We start from the raw sequence: 20,025 nt of genomic DNA on the forward strand, positions 1-20,025 counted from the left end.
TGAAAACTGGCTTACTTTGCAGCACTGCAGAGTGTCTAGTGGGGAAGGGTGGCCTGAGAACAGAGTTCTCTTGGAAACGGAGGGAGCAGTCTGATGATTAAAGTACAGGCTGTCCAGAGGACCAGGGACCAGAGGTTTCCCCAGGTAATGGGAAGGGCTGCTTGGGAGGGGCCCTAAAGGGTCACAGATACCAGGTTCCACTCCTCTTAGGACATTTGACCCAGGGTCTTTGTCATGCCCCTAGCTCATTGCCTCATTTGTTAAATTAGAAAATTAAACCACAGATTTAAATAAAAAATCAGACACAGACATCAGAACTTCAAGAGCAGAGAATTTTTAGTTCGTTGGGTTTATGAGGAATTGGGTGTGAATGTCTGTGAAACCGTCAAGGTTTGACGGTAGTAAAATAATAATATGCATATGTGGCAGTAACCACCGTGTAATCAATTGGGAGTCTCCTCGTTGGGCTCGAGGTCTCTGTGAATCACTCAGTGTCAATCAATCGTGATTTGTTAAAGGCTTGCTGAGTGCAAGGCCTCACAGATAACTGTCCCACCAGGCAGGATAAGAGGTCCCCACAGAGAAGGGCAGAACTCTGAAGAAATTCCCAGAAGTGTAAGTCATTTCTTGGAGGGCTTCATGGAGGAGGCGCCATTCAAGCAGGGCCCTGGAGGACGGTTTGGATTTGGATGTGGGCAGATAGGAGAGAATCCAATGCAGAGAGCACAGCATGAGCATAGGAGGTGCGATAAGGCAGCATCATGCCAAGTCGCTTCAGTCGTGTCCAGCTCTGTGCAACCCTATGGACTGTAGCCTGCCAGACTCCCCTGTCCAAGGGATGCTCCAGGCAAGACTACTGGCGTGGGTTGCCATGCCTTTCTCCAGGGAAGGCAGCATCAGCAAGCACTAACCAGAAGTTGTTTCGTTATGCTAGCAGCAGGGGCTTAGGAAGAGGAATGCTGGGGAATGGGAAGCCTAGAGCCCACTGTTAGAGGACCCTGAATGCCATGCTCAGGCGCAAGGTGAGCTTGAATTTTATTCTGTTAGAAGAAAGAAGAGAGTCTTTAACAGTATACACGTTTGCATTGTGTTGCATGAATTATAGGGGAATTTCTTGATTCTCAAAAACAAATGACAACACAACATCAAAAGTGAAGAACACAGCTCAGAGGTCCGTCGGAAGATCCAGAACCGATTCTCAAACCTCAGACCTCCCCACATCGGTCCTTCTTGCCCCCTGACAGTGTCAAACAGGTGCTGAGCTGGGAATGAGGAGCCAAGCATTGGTGTTTGGGGGAAATAAATCCCTCTGGCTGCGATGCAGGGAGGGGATGAGAGAAGAGCTGGAGAGAGGACAGACCCAGTTAGATTCTGTTATGTTGTCATAACAACAAGAGTGAAGCCACAGCTGGAGCAGGAACCTGGGGAGGGGGCCAGCAGTAGGATTTGAACCTGCGCCCACCTGGCTTTCAAACCCAGAAACGGAGCACCAAGGGGTGGAGTTGCTAGAACCTGGCGCAATCCTGTGAGGATGGGGAGAGGGGCCAAGAGGAGGGGGAAGTCAAGCCCAAAACCCGAAGGCCCACGTGTGGGTTTGGGGAGTGGCGATCCACTTCCCTGTGTGTATCTGTGGGCTGGTAGAGCTTCCCAGGTGGTTCAGTGGTGAAGAATCCACCTGCAATGCAGGAGATGTGGATTCGATCCCTGGGTTGGGAAGATCCCCTGGAGAAAGAAACGGTAATCCACTCATGGATTCTTGCCTAGAAAAATCCCATGGACAGAGGAGCCTGGTGGACTATAGTACATGGGGTCACAAAAGAGTCAGACACGACTTAGCAACTGAGCATTCATGTAAGCATAAAGGGAGTTGGGGGGGAGCATATGGAATCGCTGGGGACCCTGCACCACCTGAGGCAGCTGGAGCCATAAAGGCTTGGGTCTGAAAGCCAGGTAGCCCCGGGTTCGAATCCTACTGCTGGCCCCTTTCACTCATGTGGACTTGGGTAAGTTATTTAAGCTTCCAGCCCCTTCATTTTTAAGAGATAAGTATTGGATAAGTATAGGCCCTCAACAAAGAGAACTTGCTGATAGAAAACTGGTTGAATCAATGGAGATCATAATAATACTTGGTTCAAAGGCTTAATTGGAGGATCAAATAAGTCACTGCCTGTCATAATAATACACAAATAATCATTTGATTTTAATAAACAATTTTAAACCATTAAATATGTACTGCGTGTGCGTGCTAAGTGACTTCAGTCATGTCTGACTTTTTTCAACCCTGTGGACTGTGGCCCACCTGGCTCCTCTGTCCATGGGATTCTCCAGGCAAGAATACTGGATTGGGTTGCCATGCCCTCCTCCAGGGGATCTTCCTGACCCAGGAATCGAACCCACATTTCCTTAGGCTCCTGCACTGCAGGCAGATTCTTTACCGCTGAGCCACTGGGAAAGCCGGTAATATGTATTGCACTGTACCATTAATAACAGTAAGAGAAAACTTACTGCCTCAGCACCACACTCTGCTCTGGGCACTCTACACACATGACTTTGGTAAGTCCTCACAAGAGCACTTGGAGGCAGAAACAATTTTTATAGTCATTTTACAAATGAGGATGCGGGAGGAAAAAGCCTCTTTAAAGCTTCCCAGTGCTTTGTACAGGGATTAGCTTTACCCTTACCTCCGGGATGAAGGAATCAGCAAAGAGGGCAATTAACACACCAGTTAAGGTGGGGCCAGGCTTGGAGCCACAAGGATGGAGAGCATGGTCTGGCAGGGAGTGGCCAGCCCTCTGTCAAGGTGAGAGGCTGGGGTGCCCTGGGGTCCGAGAGCCCCCTCTCCTGACCACTCTGGGGTCTTTCTTCTGTCTGTCCCCAGCCTCTGGCCGCTCCCACCCGGCCAGCCCCAGTCCGCCAGGGCCGCAGGCCAGCCCGGTGCTGCCGATCAGCTACCGTCTGTCGCACACGCGACTGGCCTTCTTCCTGCGCGAGGCGCGGCCCCCACCGCCCACGGTGGCCAATGGCTCCCTGCAGCGCTCCGAGCCCTTCGTGGTGTTCCAGACCAAGGAGCTGCCCGTCCTCAACGTCTCCCTGGGGCCCTTCAGCACCAGCCAGGTAGTAGCCCGGGAGCTGCTGCAGCCGTCCAGCACTCTGGACATCCCCGAGCGCCTGACGGTCAGCTGGAAGGTGCGCGCCTTCATCGTCCACTCCCGCGTGCCCGCCTCGCAGCCCGTGGCCCAGGTGCTGTTCTACGTGGCCGGCCGCGACTGGGATGACTTCGGCGTCACGGAGCGACTGCCCTGCGTCCGCCTGCACGCCTTCCGCGACGCCCGGGAGGTCAAGAGCTCCTGCCGCCTCAGCGGGGGTCTGGCCACTTGTCTCGTGCGGGCCGAGCTGCCCCTGGCCTGGTTCGGGCCCCCGGCTCCGGCCGCGCCGCCCAGCGCCCGCCGCAAGTCTCCGGATGGGCTGGAACCCGAGGCGACCGGGGAGAGTCAGCAAGCCGAGCTCTACTACACACTTCATGCCCCCGATGCGTCTGGTGGGTGTGGGGGGACCCGACGGGGCGCCGGACCCGGAGTCGGGGCCCGGGCCGAGAGCCCCACCCAGCACCCGCTGCTACGCATCGGAAGCATCAGCCTGTTCCGCCCGCCCCCCAGGAGGACCCTGCAGGAGCACAGGCTGGACAGCAACCTGATGATCCGCCTGCCAGACCGGCCCCTCAAGCCGGGGGAGGTGCTCAGCATCGTGCTCTACCTGGCCCCCAACTCCTCCTCTCCCTCCAGCCCCAGCCTGGAGCACTTCACTCTCAGGTAGGGGGCTATGGCTGGGAGGTGGGGTGTGGGGCATGGTAGAGGGGGGAGGGTTGGGCGGGAGCTGGCTGGCTTCCTCCCAAGATCTGATGTACACCTGAAAACCTTGTAGGGGGCGCGCCCAGACCTGCTCCTCCAATATCCTAGTCTCAGTTCTTCCTGTTATCACTTAGCAACTTCAGAAAGACAACTCACTGATGAGCCTCAGTGTTCTCTTCTGCCTCATGGCCACAAAATAGCAGCTCTGACCTCCCTATCTCACAGACATAGGGTCATGGTTGGTCAGTTCTGTCACTCAGTCGTGTCTGACTCTTTGTGACCCCATGGACTTCAGCACACCAGGCCTCCCTGTCCATCACCAACTCCTGGAGCTTGCTCAAACTCATGTCCATTGAGTCGGTGATGTCATCCAGCCATCTCATCCTCTGTCGTCCCCTTCTCCTCCTGCCTTCAATCTTCCCCAGCATCAAGATCTTTTCCAATGAGTCAGTTCTTCACATCAGGTGGCCAAAGTATTGGAGCTTCAGCTTTAGCATCAGCCCTTTCAATGAATATTCAGGACTGATTTCCTTTAGAATGATTGACTGGTTTGATCTCCTTGCAGTCCAAGGGACTCTCAAGAGTCTTCCCCAACACCATGGTTCAAAAGCATCAATTCTTCAGCGCTCAGCTTTCTTTAGTGTCATGATAGAGAGGAAATATCTATTTTCACAAGCAAGGACATCCAAAATGATAGAACTGGGGCTGGAAGGGCCCTTAGACGTTAATGGGTGCAGCTCCCCCATTTTACAAATAATGAGACTGAGGCCAAAGAGGAGACATGGACATCTGAGAGCAGCCCCTTGACTGCAAGCCAAAATAGGAACAGGAGAGTGTCCATGTGTCAGGACATTTGGTTAATCCTGGGGTTAGGAGAAAAGTTGGGGGGAGTCCCAGCTTTTTCTACACCCTGAGAATGATACAGTTCACAGATTCAGAATTGCCTTCAATCATATCACATCCCCACAAAATATAATGATGTCTCGCAAGCAGAATCCATGGTTTGAGCCTTACTGAGTGATTCTGAGGATATAAGAAAAGCCCCACCAAAATGCTCCCCACCAACCCAAGCACACGATACATGGGGCCCGAAACAGCACCATTAACCTCCAGCTTCTTCAAGTATTGCCTTCTCTCCTGAATGTCTTACCCTGAAGTACAGATATTCCTGGAGAGCTGCTGCTTAGCTACTTTAGTCGAATCCGACACTGTGCGATCCTATGGACTGCAGCCAGCCAGGCTCCTCTGTCCATGGGATTCTCTAGGCAGGAGTACTGGAGTGGGTTGCCATGCCCAGGGTGATACCTAATTCATTGATTAATACCTGAATGTGAATGTGAGTTAAATCAGTCCTCAGAGATCTCAGGCTACATTAATGGGAGTAGAGAGTGTAGAATTACTACTAAGTCGCTTCAGTCATGCCCGACTCTGTGCGACCCCACAGACGGAAGCCCACCAGGCTCCACCGTCCCTGGGATTCTCCAGGCAAGAACACTGGAGTGGGTTGCCATTTCCTTCTCCAATGCGTGAAAGTGAAAAGTGAGAGTGAAGTCGCTCAGTCGTGTCCAACTCTTCGAAACCCCGTGGACTGCAGCCTACCAGGCTCCTCCATCCATGGGATTTTCCAGGCAAGAGTACTGGAGTGGGGTGCCATTGCCTTCTCCGGTGTAGAATTAGGGAGGTGATAATCGTTTTGCTTTAGTTAGTGTTAATTAGAGCACCGCTGAAGACACTACACTTTAGATATATCTCCGAGTGTCCAGAGGAGGGTGACTAGGCTACGGGCGACTTGAAACTATGGCCAAAATTGACAGTTGGAGGCCCTGAAGCTTTTAGGCCTGAAGAAAAGAAGATTCAGAGAATACCTGCTCACCTCCCCAGGTGTCTATTCGGGTGGAGAATTGCTCTCTCTTGCCCTAACAGAGCCCATGACTGTTCTATTTCAGCTAATTATAGGGAAGAGGCTTCTCCTTTCAGGGACTTTCTGAAAATGCAATGTGATGTGTGCCGAAGTAGTGAGTCCCCTGTCACTAAGGTATGCAAATGGACGTATGGCAAGACCTGGTAGAGATATAATAGAAGGGACTACAGCTTCCACTGAGGGCAGAGGTTGCAGCTATGTGATACCAGAGTCCCCAGATTAGTTTCAAGCTTTGAGTCTAGAACTTGGGGTAACTTACTCAGCCGCTCCCCCTTCTCCCAGCTGCAGCCTAAGCATGGTAGCCAGGTGGGCAGCCTTGGGACCCCAGGCTGACCCTCTCCCTCTTCTTCCTGCTTTGTCCCAGGGTGAAGGCCAAGAAGGGTGTGACCCTTCTAGGAACCAAGTCACGGAGTGGCCAATGGCACGTGACCTCAGAGCTGCTGACCGGGGCCAAGCATTCAACAGCCACCGTGGATGTGTCCTGGGCCCAGGGCACACCGCTGCCCCCCTGGTGAGCCAGGGTGGCTCCTCTGTCCACCTTTTTGCAGGATACCACGGGGGAGTGTGAGGGGAAGTCTTGATGGAGGAGGCCAAGCCGGCAGAAGGGCTGGGGCTTAGTTTCTAGGGACTCCCCAGGCTGGGGAGGGCTCAAAGAGCCCCGGGGCGGGCCGTTGAGGAGGGATAGAGTCCCCAGCAAAGGTTTCGGAGCCCCTGAGCTGCTCCCAGCTCTTCTTCCTGGGCTCTCGTCCCTTCTCCCACCATGCAGGGAGGGCCAGGGGCCCCTGGAGATTCTGCAGCTGGACTTTGAGATGGAGAATTTCACCAGCCAGTCAGTCAAGCGCAGGATCATGTGGCACATTGACTACCGGGGCCATGGAGCCCTGCCGGACCTGGAGAGGGCCGTGACTGAGCTGACGGTCATCCAGCGGGATGTGCAGGCCATCCTGCCCCTGGCCATGGTGAGTTTCCCTCGCAGAAGGCAGGCAAACTCTGTGCCTGGTGCTGGAATGGGACAGTGACTGCTGAGGGGCACGGAGGTGAGAGATGTCACCATGGGGGGCTTCTTGGAGGAGGTGAGCATACAATGGAGCCTTGAAGGACTCATGGAGGAAGAACTCACACAGCGAAGATTATGAGGGTGCTCTAGGCAGGGGATCTTGTGCACAAATGTGCAGTGATGGGAAAGGGAATAGTTTATTCAAAGAAGCAATGGGTTTTAGGGAGAGTGCACTGGAATGATTGTCTGGGACCAGCCCAGGGGCATCTGGAATGGCCAGGAGGAAGTGGAGCCAGCCTAGGGGAACGTGGAAGAGCCAGGCAAATGTGCTGGATGTTCTTCTGAGCCTGGACAAGCATCAAAGATGTTGAAAAGATGGTGCGGGATTAGGGAAGCATTGTTTTCTGGCAGCAGAATGGGGTAGACCCTGAAGGCACCCATGGGAGTCCACGTGAGCAGAGCATCAGAGAAGACACATGAGGCTGGGTAGATGCATCTGTCTGTGCATGTGTACCGGTGTCCTTCCAAGAAGGACATCCATCTGTGGGGTTGGGGCAGCCAGGAGCTGGGGGCCTTGGCTGGTGGTCCTGGGAGAGCAGGGGGCCTCAGGCAACTCACAGAGCCCACCCTCCTCTCCTCCCTGCAGGACACAGAGATCATCAACACCGCCATCCTGACGGGCCGGACAGTGGCCATCCCCGTCAAGGTCATCGCCATCGAGGTGACCGGCCTTGTCCTAGACGTCTCTGCCCTGGTGGAATGCGAATCTGACAATGAGGACATCATCAAGGTGGGCTTCCTGGAGGTGGGGGCCCTGGGAGAAGGGCCTCAGACCTTCAGGGGGAGTAGGACACCAATCTAGAGGGCAATTCACATCTGAGACAGGCTCCTTTGGTAGACAAGAGGAGGGAAGTGGTAGGGGATGGGGGAGGAAGAGCATCCCACGTCCAGCCTGAGCAAGGGGAGGCCCTAGAAGAGCCCTTCTGGCAGGCTGATGGGAAACGGCAGCGTTGACAACTTGAATTCAATCCCCAAGTCGCTATGGACCCCTGCTATCTGGCAAACATTGGGTAAGGCAATAGGGGAGGGGGTCCTGGGGGTACTCAGAGACAGGCCCTAAACCTGGGGGCTGGTGAACAGATGGAGATCCAGCCCAGGGTGGAAGCCTCCAGAAGAACATGAGTTAGGAGACTTCTCTGATAGTCCATTGGTTAAGAATCCGCTTTGCAACGCAGGGGACGTGGGTTTGATCCCTGGGTGGGGAACTAGGATCCCATATGCTGTGGGGCAGCTATGCCCACGAATAGCAACTAGAGAAGCTTGCACACAGCAGCTAAGACTCGATGCGGACAAATAAATATTAAAACATTTAATAATGTTGTTAAATATTTATTTAAAATATTTTATTTAATGGATAAGAAAGCTATGGTACATATACACAATGGAGTATTTCTCAGCCATTAAAAAGAATACATTTGAATCAGTTCGAATGAGGTGGATGAAACTGGAGCCTATTATACAGAGTGAAGTAAGCCAGAAGGAAAAACACCAATACAGTATACTAACGCATATATATGGAATTTAGAAAGATGGTAACAATAACCCTGTGTACAAGACAGCAAAAGAGACACTGATGTATAGAACAGTCTTATGGATTCTGTGGGAGAGGGAGAGGGTGGGAAGATTTGGGAGAATGGCATTTAAACATGTAAAATATCATGTATGAAACGAGATGCCAGTCCAGGTTCGATGCACGATACTGGATGCTTGGGGCTGGTGCACTGGGACGACCCAGAGGGATGGTATGGGGAGGGAGGAGGGCGGAGGGTTCAGGATGGGGAACACATGTATACCTGTGGTGGATTCATTTTGATATTTGGCAAAACTAATACAATTATGTAAAGTTTAAAAATAAAATAAAATTAAAATAAATAAATAAATAAAAATAAACTTAAAAATAAATAAAATTTAATATTATTTAAATGTAAATATTAAATACTAGATTTAATATTATTAAAAATTATTTAAAAAATAAATATTACAAATATTTTTAAAATGAAGAAGCAGCAGCTCATTAGTTAGGCCAGGAGTGAAGGTTGTTATGAAAGGACCCACTCTGGGAACACCCACTGCAATCCCTCCAACTCCCGAAGAGCTCTCCCTGAGCTCCTCCCCAGGGACCCCATCTGGGCCGAACATCCTCCATGGATGGTGGCCATGGATGGTCAGTGAAGGCCATCCCACCCAGTTTGCCATCTCCCCCCGGAAGGCCTTCAGATTTCCCCTGGCTTTAGACTGTGGCCAGAGGTGAGATGTGGGGAGAAGGCAGCGGAGCAGGCAGTGATGCGAGAGGCATCCAGCTCTGGTACCTGGAAGTGGGCGAGCTGCTTGCTATGCAGCTGCCAGCTGGTGTCAAAATCAAATGATCAGACAGCAGGATCTGTCTCTGTTCCTGCAAATCCTTCAGCGGGGGCACCGGGGATATGAGTTTCCTTCTCCCTCCCTGGGAATGTGTGCTGTCTCTCTCCACGCTCTACACTAGATCCCTCCAGGAATGGGGGTGCCCGAGACTCACCTCCTCCTTCCCCCACATTCAGGAATAATGTCCCCAGAGTGAGCCAGAGCAGATGGCTTGGTACCACACGCCCACAGCCTCCTGAGGACCAGAAGCCTTGCCCAGGCCCGTGGGGCTCTCCACTGCTGGAAGGCTAGGATGGGGAGAAGTGGGCCTGCCCCCAAGAGCCCTCACCCAGCACCTTCCTTTGCCACCCAGACTCCCCCAGCCCCACCCCAGAGTGGACCAGAAGAGTCACCGTGGCTTAGACACCAAAGGGAATTAGCAAAGATTCTAAATGGAATTAGTTTCCATTCTCAGCGAAATATGCTCAGGTTCTTTCTGGAGTTTGCCAATATTCTAAATGGGATCTGCCAGCCTTCAGCTGGGATTCTCTGCCTTCCAAAGTGGGAAATGAGCATTTCTGGCGGGGTCGCCATCCCACGCCCCTTCACCCACCACCCACTGCCAGATGACTAAGAGAGCCTGGAGGAGCTTGGGACCGTCAGGGGCTCTTCTCTACAGATGAGCCGCCATCCCAGCCCCCTCCTCACCACCCCCCACCGGAGCCTTCAGGGTGTCTTCAGCCTACAGGCTGCCTGATACACCCTCTTCCAAATGCAGGGATGGACACCCCTGGGTGTGCACAGGTTGAAGCACCTAATTGCATTGCACGCAGGATTCTCTCCAGGCGTGCCAGGTGTATACATGGGCACTTCCACATACACCAATTGCATCTACCCTGAAGTACTAGCACGGACACCTCGGTGAGTGGGCACAGCTCTCCGCCAAGATGTGTTCAGTGAGCATATGCTCACCGGGGAACCTCTAAGAGTGCAAGGTGGTGTCCCGGTGGGCATGCATTTGCAAAAAAGCTCCTCCCATTGGTGGCAGTCATCCACCTGTCTGTGCTTAGGGTTCTCTGGTCCTGAAATTCCCTCTCTCTTTCCCTCACCTCCACCTCTGGCTGGAACAGCCCCCTCCTGAAATTAACCAGCTGGCCCATCTGCCCGGAACCTTGGGGCCAGAGGCACCTTGGAGGAGCCGTTGGCCTGCCCCTCCGCCACCCTCTCCTCCATGACCTCCTCCCCACCCAGTCACACCCCAGTGTCCTGCTCAGGACAGGCCACTCCTCTGCCATCAGACACCTACTCCAGAGCCCAGGCGGTCATGCTGGGGAGGGGAGCCAGTGCAGGGGACCCTCAGCCTGCAGACTTGCCCTCGGTGTGGCCTGGCACATCAGAAGCAGCCCCTTTCAAAGGAATGGCACATTGACTTCTTGCCAGGGAGCAAAAAACCTCCCACAGGAGCCACTAAGAGATGATCTCTGGAGACAAGGAAAGCTGACACCTCCTCCCAGAGGAGAAGGAAATGGCAACCCACTCCAGTACTCTTGCCTGGAAAATTCCATGGATGGAGGAGCCTGGTGGGCTACAGTCCATGGGGTCGCAAAGAGTTGGACAAGACTGATCGACTTCACTTCACTTCTTCCCAGAGGAGCTAAATTAGGAGCCTTTTCCTTCCCAGTCCCGCCCCTTCAGCCTCTTGTGACTAGCACTTTCTCTATCCAATGGGCTTCTGGCTGACTTTCCTGGTTAGACTGAAGTCCTTCCCCTGCTCTGCCCCTAGGATGACCTGTAGGGCAAAATAGGCCAACCAAGCTCTCTCCCCACCCCCCACCCCCCAGGTATCCAGTAGCTGTGACTATGTGTTTGTTAGCGGAAAGGAATCCCGCGGATCCATGAACGCCAGGGTCACCTTTCGCTACGACGTCCTCAACGCCCCCCTGGAAATGACCGTCTGGGTGCCCAAGCTGCCCCTGCACATCGAGCTCTCGGATGCCCACCTCAGCCAAGTTAAGGGCTGGAGGGTTCCTATCCTTCCCGACCGAAGGTACAGCCCCACCACACACCACGGATGTTGGGGAGACTCGTCTGCATGTGTGTGTTATGATCCTAGGTGTACACAGTCTGCAGGTCGGTTATGCAATCAACAAACTTTTATGGAGCAGCTACTGTGTGCCAGGCTCTGAGGCGGGGATGGGGTCAGTGTGGCCAGAGCCTGACCCAGCCAAGCTCTGGGTCCATCAGGGAAGCCGTCATATATATGCTGCTGAGCAGTGGATGGGGGAAGCCCCGAGTGCAGAGAATCAAATGGCACAAAGGAGAAAGCCACCTCTTCCTCCAGGAGAAATCAAAGCAGGCTTCCTGGAAGAGGTGACTCTGGAGCTATGTTTTAAAGGATAAGTGAAAAAGGAGTTGGCCCAGTAGCAGTCAAGGAGAAGACAGAATGGAGTAGAAACACCACCACAGGCATACCCACAACTGTACATGCGTGCCCCAGCCTGGGCACAATAGGGACACACTTGTGAGTATGTCAGCCAGGTACACAGTGACTTACACTAGGCCCCCTCACTGGGATCCAGGCTCACACACCTGGACGTGTGCCCATCTGTGGGGCAGGTTCATGGGTACTCAACATGCTCACTCACCCACTCATTGCTGCTGGAGAGACAAGCCAGCAGAGAAGAGAAGAGAGGCAGAATGGCAGGCAGCTGAGCGGGAGGGGTGGGGCTGGGGAGAGAAGCAGGTGGCACAGTGAGAGTTGGGCTCAGCTCAATTCTGCAGAGATTTGGAAAAGCAAGGGGGTGTAGACCAGAGCCTCTCAAACTTGCACATGAATTACCTGAGGATGCTGTTAAAATGCAGATTCTGATTCTGTGAACCTGGGACAGGGCTTGTAAGCCTGCATTTCAGGCCAGCTCCTGGGTGATGCTGAAGCTGCTTTGAGTAGTGAGGACCCTAACCCTACAAAGTTTGAACACTGGCCACCTGGGTCTCATAACTAGTTAGCATGCCAGACTCTCATTTGTTGTCAGAATTAACCAGAATTCTGAAGCCAGATGGCCTGGATTGAAATCCTGACTCTGCCATTTGCTAACTGGGCAACCTGAGGCTACTGTGCCTCAGTTTCCTCATCTCTGAAATGGGCACATTAACACTTAACTCAGAGGACTGCTGTGAGGCTTAAATTAGTTAACATAAAGAACCCTCTATGTGAATGAATTTTCCAGTGGTTTGATCCTTGTGAAGCACTAGCCACACCCTCCTCTCTCTCCAAAGCCTGCTTTCCTGGGTGAACCTCCTGATTTTCACATTTTTTGGCAATCTGGAGAGTTTGAGAATTTCCCCAATTGTCAAGTCTGGGTTCCCTTTTGCTTGCCAGTTCCTCCCTCCATTTATCCCTCTCCTCTTGCATTTCGCTGTGAGCAGTCACAGGAAGCCAGGACACACCTCCCAAGTGGCGACTTGGAAATCTCATCAACTAAACATCCAAATTCTGCCTGCCACACAGCTGTAGGACAGGAGGCAGCTAAGCCCGCTGGCACTCGAGCAAGGATCGCCTTTGCTCCAATTTAGAGCTGAGCCCAGGCCCCAGCACGTGCTTAGTGCTGAGAAAGAGGCAGCATTTGCTGATATTTGATGCCAGCTAGTCACAGGTGTGGATTCAGCCAAGCAGGGGTGGAGAGGGACCTGGGGTGGATGGGGAGGGTCAAGAAGCTACCCATCTGGGATAGCAAAGCCTGAGACTCTGGGCTTCAAGCTTGGCAGAGACAGAAGGGCTGAGCCCAGGCTTCTACCCACGGGAGCCGGGGAGGGGCCGGCAGGGCAACGGAGAGAGTGGGACCTGTGCAGGTCCAAGCCAAGGTGGGGAGCCCTGATCTCCGGCTTCTCCCACCCAGGTCAGCCCGGGAGAGCGAGGATGAGGACGAGGAGGAGGAGCGGCCGCAGAGCGCAAGTCGCGGCTGCACCTTGCAGTACCAGCATGCCACCCTGCAGGTCTTCACCCAGTTCCACACGACGTCATCGGAGGGCACCGACCAGGTGGTCACCATGCTGGGCCCGGACTGGCTGGTGGAGGTCACCGACCTGGTCAGCGACTTCATGCGGGTGGGTGACCCCCGAGTGGCACGCATGGTAGACAGCAGCACGCTGGCTGGGCTGGAGCCGGGCACCACTCCCTTCAAGGTATGCATGTGGTAGGGAGTGCACCATGATACCGACATCCCCAAGACAGGATTTCTGGGGCCTCAGCTTCAGGGAGTAACTCCAGACAGCCCCCGAAACACATTTGCTTCCCCACCTGCCCTTTTGCTGGAAATTCCATCATCAAAGGTCAAGGTCAACTTCACCTTGGCGAAGGTTCTCTCTCCCAGGCTCATCAACCTCGCATGGCTCGGTGTGGTCCCTGAGAGTAGATGGGGGTGAGGAGGGGGTGGGGCGGGGGGAGGGCTCAGCCAACCCAGAGGCCAGGAAAGGGAATTGTGGAGATCTAGGAACTCAACTTTGACCTTCCTCCTTGATAACTGGGTGCCTGGGCAGATATCATCCACCTAAAGGATTATAAATAGTGACTCATGGGCTGAAATATGCTTGTAGACATATTTGGTTTAAAAACCAATGGATCCACCATTTAAAAATTGGGAGGTTTCCCTTTTTTTTTTTTTTTAATGTAAATTTCTGATTTTAGAAAGTATGAATCTGGCCACACTGGGTCTGCATTCTGACCTGGCATTCATCAGCCAGAGTCAGTACTGATGCCTTTTTGACATATGCAGGAATTCTCCCTTTTGCCCCAGTCCCCACCACTCCCTTCTGTCTCCCTGACATCGAGGCTGACCACCAATTGCTATTTACCAATGTGGGGGTTGGGGGGAGGACTGTTGTTTTCTTTAAAACTCAACCTACCCCTCTCGTCTGTGCTCCTGTGAGCCCTTGACCCTCACTTTGCCTCTGGACCCTCCTGGTTGTGGATTCCTCCCTGGTTGGGGATCTGGGGGGGCCGTCCTGCTTTCTTGGCTCTCACCCACTCTCACCCCACTCTGCTGCAGGTGGTGTCCCCCCTGACGGAGTCCGTGCTCGGGGAGACGCTGCTGACAGTGACGGAGGAGAAGGTCAGCATCACACAGCTGCAGGCCCAGGTGGTGGCCAGCCTCGCCCTCTCCCTGAGACCCAGCCCTGGGAGCAGCCACACCATCCTGGCCACCGCTGCCGCCCAGCAGACCCTCAGCTTCCTCAAGCAGGTAACCAGATGCCCAACTGGCCAGCCTGGGGGCTTGGAGTGTGGAAGGAGAACCTGCAGGCTCTGGCTGCAGGTCCCCCCAGATTGGGGCTCTGATAATGGAAGGTCCGTTTACTCTTCATGCCCAGCAAGCCTGTCCCACCCCATCACCCTGCCAGCTGCATAGGAGTCTGGCCAAGGTCTCGCTTCCTGCATCTGCCACCACAAGGCATTCCAGCAGAGGGTTCCCTCCTGGATTCTCAGAAGGCCCGTTAACTTTTCCTCCACCCCCAGGAATTACCCTCACCCATCTCTGGATGGCCCCCCACCAATCAACTACAGCTGCCCCTCCCCACAGATATATCAGGACACTGGCCATGGTCTAAGGTGAAAAGTTACATGTGGGGACACAGGGAGGGCAAAGGTGGGTATTGAGCACCAAGCCAGAAGTCAGGACTCAGGAGTTCTCGGCTTCAACTTGCTTTGTGACCCCAGGCCAGTGGCTTATCTCTGGGCCCTGCGTCTCCATCCACAAGGAGGTCAGGAGGTTAGTTCTCAGGAGGTGTCACACACAGAAGACAAGGCTGAGGCTGAGTATGTTGTGTTCTCGATGTCCATGTGTCTGCTGGGGGTGATCCCAAAGTCAGGCAGGGGGTGGGGTGTGGCTCCTAGAGCAGGAAGGAGGATTGGAGTTAGACCCAAGGTGGGATTTACCATCAACTCATCCAGGGGAGAAGGGTGAAATGGGCGAGGATACTCTCGGGGAGGTACGAGTCTATTCTGTGTGCCCTCTCCACCACCTCCAAAGGAGAACTCCCATGCAAATAATGGTTCCCAGCACTGGTCACCCACCAGGCTCTGTTCCAGCATTGGGAATAGCAGGGAGCTCAAGATTCAGCAGGGAAGCCAGCCCTAAGAGTTCTCTGACTCCCGTCCTCTCCTGCTCCTCCACCTCCAGGAAGCCCTCCTGAGCCTCTGGCTCTCCTACAGCGATGGCACCACGGCCCCACTCTCCCTCTACAGCCCCCGGGACTACGGGCTGCTGGTGAGCAGTCTGGACGAGCGCGTGGCCACGGTGACCCAGGACCGGGCCTTTCCGCTGGTGGTGGCCGAAGCCGAGGGAGCCGGGGAGCTGCTCCGCGCAGAGCTCACCATCGCCGAGAGCTGCCAGAAGACCAAGCGCAAGAGTGTGCTGGCCACGACCCGCGTGGGCCTGCGGGTGCACTTTGGGCGGGACGAGGAGGACCCCACCTACGACTACCCGGGCCCCAGCCAGCCAGGGCCCGGCGGGGGCGAGGACGAGGCCCGGGGAGCTGGCCCGCCGGGCACGGCGGGACCCCGACCCGAGGCCGCGGGCCCTGACACTGCCAGCCCGGCTGTGCCACCCACGGAAGACTTCCTGCCGCTGCCCACCGGCTTCCTGCAGATGCCCCGGGGGCTGACGGACCTGGAGATCGGCATGTACGCGCTGCTGGGCGTCTTCTGCCTGGCCATCCTTGTCTTCCTCATTAACTGCATTGTCTTCGTGCTGCGCTACCGGCACAAGCGCATCCCGCCCGAGGGCCAGACCAGCATGGACCACTCTCACCACTGGGTGTTTCTGGGCAACGGGCAGCCGCTGCGGGTGCAGGGGGAGCTGTCGCCGCCCGCCAGCAACCCGATGGAGACCGTGCCCGCCTGCTGCCACGGTGACCACCACAGCAGCGGCAGCTCGCAGACCAGCGTCCAAAGTCAGGTGCACGGGCGGGGCGACGGCTCCTCCGGCGGCTCGGCCCGGGACCAGGCCGAGGACCCCGCCAGCTCGCCCACCTCCAAGCGCAAGCGGGTCAAGTTCACCACCTTCACCACGCTGCCCTCGGAGGAGCTGGCCTATGACTCGGTGCCCGCCGGCGAAGAGGACGAGGAAGACGAAGAGGACCTGGGATGGGGCTGCCCGGATGTGACCGGCACCACGCGGCCCGCCCCGCCCCCTGACCTGCACAATTACATGCGCAGAATCAAAGAGATTGCGTAGAGGTGCCGTCCCGATTCCCCCAGCCCGACCAGGGCAGGGTGGGCTCTGTGATTCACAGCCGGGACCCTGCTCACATGTGATGTGGGCCGGAGCGAGCGAGTGGATTTTATAGTCCGGCCCCTGCAGCTTTGCTCCTCCGGGGTGGGGAAGGCCGCCCCCGCCTCACGGTGGTTCTTCCCCGCTTCCCCCTACCCCTCCTCTGCCCCCAAAGGTGGAGGCGCCTTCCTCCTGGAGCTGGCTAAGAGGAAAGCGATCCCAGCCCTCCTTCTCCCCTTTCCAACCCTCCTCCCATCTTAGACAACCCCCCTGCCCCAAGGTGGGGCACGGAAGTCAAGTTTGGGCCGAGAGGGCCCCGCCTCCCCCCATGTCTCCTGCTTCCCCCATTCAGGGGGAGGGGTTCTGGGGGGAGCCTTGTGTTACAAGCTGCACAAAGACTTTTCTCAAACCACTATTCAGGGATTTCTGTCCTGCAGGGTTGGGAGGCAGCGGCTGCCTGCCCTGCCGAGGATCTTGCTGTGGACAAAACATTGGGGGGGGGGGTGGTGGGAGGCAGGGAATGTTTGTAGCATCTGCTGGCTTCCGGGTGCCCCCACTCCCCATCAAGTCCCTTCCTAGGATCTGGGAGCTGACTCTATAGAGAAGTCTGGGGTCAAGCCAGACCCCTCTCTGAGATCTCAGGACTCCATCCTCTGCCCCCAAGGGCTGTGGGCAGGCCCTCAGGGGGAGGAGTCCTGGGTCCACCCCAGAGCACTGTGGTCTGGGCGCCCAGGAGCCCTGGGTGCCTCCCGCCCACCCCTCAGCAAGATCAACACCACGCCTTAGCCCCCACTCCCGCTCCGCCCACCCCCTCCTTCCTCTCTGTAGGGGTGGCCACCGCCTCCCCCACCGGGCAGCGTCCCGTGAGAGGGGGCGAGGGCACCAGGCATCTGCTGGGAAGGACTGTGGGATGAGCAAGGCAAAGGGAACCGCGGCTCCCTGACCCCATCCCACGGCCGCCCTTCTCTGGGGTTCTACCCGCCACTGTGTCAGATTTTTCTTAAATAAACGGAGGCAACAAGACTGGGGGTGGGGCAACAGCTCCCGGAGAACAGACAGCACGTGGTGGCTGGCTCTGTGTCCCTTCCTTGCCCTGCAGGTGCGTGCACACGCGCACGTGTACACACACACACACGGAGATCACGCTAAATGACGTGAGATGGAAACAGGTTGAGCCGCCTGGGGTTCTGCGCCTCCTTCTCCAACATCCGGGTCCCTTTAAATCCTCTGATGCTGGAGGGATGTCCACACGGGGATGGAGGACTCTTAGACCCAGAAGTGTGCCCTTATAAAGAGATGCCTCCTCTAGGAGAGGGGTAGGGGGGACAGAAAAATAAGGAGAGAGGTGAGAGGGCTGTGTGCACAGCAGAGCTCACACCAGCTTCCTCCTCTGCCTTCAGTCCACCTTTCAGAGGGTGACCCTCCTTGTCACCATCAACTTCTCCCAGGGAAGCCTCTCTTCTCCAGGGATTGATGGGGACAATCTGGGGGTCTCTGGGTCAGAAAACCACATGGGAGAGAGCAATGTCTGCTGGGTGAGCCCCTCCGCAGCTACTCACAGCCTCCCTTGGCCCTGTGAGACCTCTCTCCAGTGCAGGCCGCAGCCCTGGGGACCACCAGAAGCCTGGGGGGAGCAAGAGCCCAGCCAAGGCGCCCTGGCCAGCCTTCAGCACCCTGAACAGGTGGCTCCAGCTGGTTGCATCTGTCCCAGAAGGGATCAGGGGCAAGACGAGCGCTGTGTTTGCAACTGCCCCAAACGGCTGTTGCCCACGACCAAAGGAAGACTGCCAGCCAGGATCCTCTGCTCAACCGACAGGGGCAGCCTTGGGGTTGGGATGAGGATTGGATGAGATCATGTCTGTAAAGTGCTGTGCACGGTGCCCAGCAGCAGACAAAGCTGCGGGCACAGATCCTGGCAAGCAGAGGTGTTCAGTAAACGGAGATTGCAACATTCAGGTCTTCGTGTTCAGGTAATATATGAGCCTGAAAGAAGGCTAGCTCTGCCCCAGATGTGCTGGCAACAAAGAACAGGTGTGGCTCAGCGGCAGGGAAGCCGGGAGCTGCCAGAAAGCCATGTAGGGCAGACCCATAGGTGGGCTTGGCATGAGGGCGCTCCTGGAATGTCCAGGACACCAGGTACCTGCTGTTCCAATATGCCTTGATGGTGGCCTCCTAGAGGGTCCTAGAGGAGCGGGGAGGGGGCTGTCTGTCAGTTTCTTTCACCCATGGTGCCCAGGATTGGCAAGTGCTCAACAAATATTTGGTAACTAAAGTTCAGATGCAAGCTATGAATGGCTTTCCATTTCAATGGCTTCCCATTTTTATTTCCATTAATCCCCATCCACTCTGCCACTTCACCACTTATCCACGCACAGTTTCAGGGAGAAACAAGAAGGACATAGGTGTGTGTCAAGGAAGGAGGAACATGTCAGCTGGGGTGTGTCCGCATGGAAGGTGCTGGTGTGGAATCTGGAATGAGGGTCCAATTCGTTTATTTAACACATCAAGCTCCTACTGTGTGCTGGGCCCTGCCAGGGAGAGAGGAGGCAAAAGCGTGGGCTTGTCCCCAAGGAGCCTCAGCCCCACAGGGACGATGAACATGTCATCTGACCACAGTCGCCTGGGATGATTGATGATAGAGCTTTGCCCTGGGTTGGCGGGATGCAAAGAAGGGAGGGGCAGACATACTCAAACTTAGTTTGTTGAGAACAAGGCCAAGGGCATTCCTGGAAGGGAGAACAGTGGGTGTGGGGGCCCAGAGGCTGCATATTCGACACCCCAGGGGCATTGTTTTTTTTGTTTTTTTTTTGCTGCCTTGTCTCTGTACGTGCTTTCCCTGTGCCTGGACCATGGGTCTCTGGTGATGGAGAAACACACAAAACATATATGCCAAGGAGCGGAGGCCAACAGGTTCAAAATGGACTGGGGAATCAGGCTTAGGCTTGAGGTTCAGGTCATTTCCCTCTCACTGGGTGAAGGAAGGAAGGGTTGGAGGGGCAAGGGGACCATTTAGGAGGAGGCTACAGCAGAAAGGCAGGGGCAGCAGAGAGCCAGTGGACACCATGGCATTCACTGCAGAATTTGCCAGCTGCATCACCCCACGTGAGGATGAAGGGATGAGCCATGAGATGCTACTGACACCGAGATCTCCTTCCCAAAGGAGCCTCAGAGTACCGGCTGCTCCAGGGACGACCGCAGGAGCGATGTCATGGTGTTTATCAGAATCCATGCTTTCACAAACAGGGAAACGGGGACCCAGAGACAGGGAGCACTCGGCCAACAGTCACACAGCCACCCTAGCAGCAGAGCCCGAGCCCTGCCTGCCACCCTGGCTTGTCATTTGGGTTCCTTTCTCTTCATTCTTCACCTCCCTGTTCTAAGGCAAGGACCCAGAGAAGCAATTGCTGGAAATGGCGAGTCCTGACCCACATAGGAATCAAGAGGCAGGAAGCTTGGAGGGAACGAGGCAGGACATTAAGTTAACAGCCCCTCTGGAATGGCCTGGGCGCTGAACTCTGCTTTAAAAATTTGTCTTCAACCCCAAAAACGAATCAAGGGAGCTTGTAAAGAACAGTTATTGACAAGAGAGCTGCT

At 55.2% G+C, this 20,025-nt stretch overlaps 1 protein-coding gene across 1 annotated transcript in view; it reads left to right on the forward strand.

Moving 5' to 3' along the window:
- The window catches only part of TMEM132E (transmembrane protein 132E), a 61,146-nt gene extending 43,654 nt beyond the window's left edge, over nt 1–17,492 (forward strand). Inside the window, exons 2-9 of the mRNA XM_086355616.1 lie at nt 2,879–3,809; nt 6,134–6,280; nt 6,536–6,728; nt 7,413–7,556; nt 11,008–11,213; nt 13,063–13,348; nt 14,212–14,403; nt 15,340–17,492. Coding sequence (XP_086211742.1) covers nt 2,879–3,809; nt 6,134–6,280; nt 6,536–6,728; nt 7,413–7,556; nt 11,008–11,213; nt 13,063–13,348; nt 14,212–14,403; nt 15,340–16,395 — 3,155 coding nt within the window. The 3' untranslated portion in view covers nt 16,396–17,492. The remainder of the gene's footprint in view (nt 1–2,878; nt 3,810–6,133; nt 6,281–6,535; nt 6,729–7,412; nt 7,557–11,007; nt 11,214–13,062; nt 13,349–14,211; nt 14,404–15,339) is intronic.
- The last annotated feature ends 2,533 nt before the right edge of the window (nt 17,493–20,025 follow it).

This window comes from Bos grunniens, chromosome 19, assembly GCF_055505025.1.
Source record: "Bos grunniens cultivar Pamir isolate PY7600 chromosome 19, Bosgru_T2T1.0, whole genome shotgun sequence".
In the NCBI taxonomy this organism is placed as follows: Eukaryota; Metazoa; Chordata; class Mammalia; order Artiodactyla; family Bovidae; genus Bos; species Bos grunniens.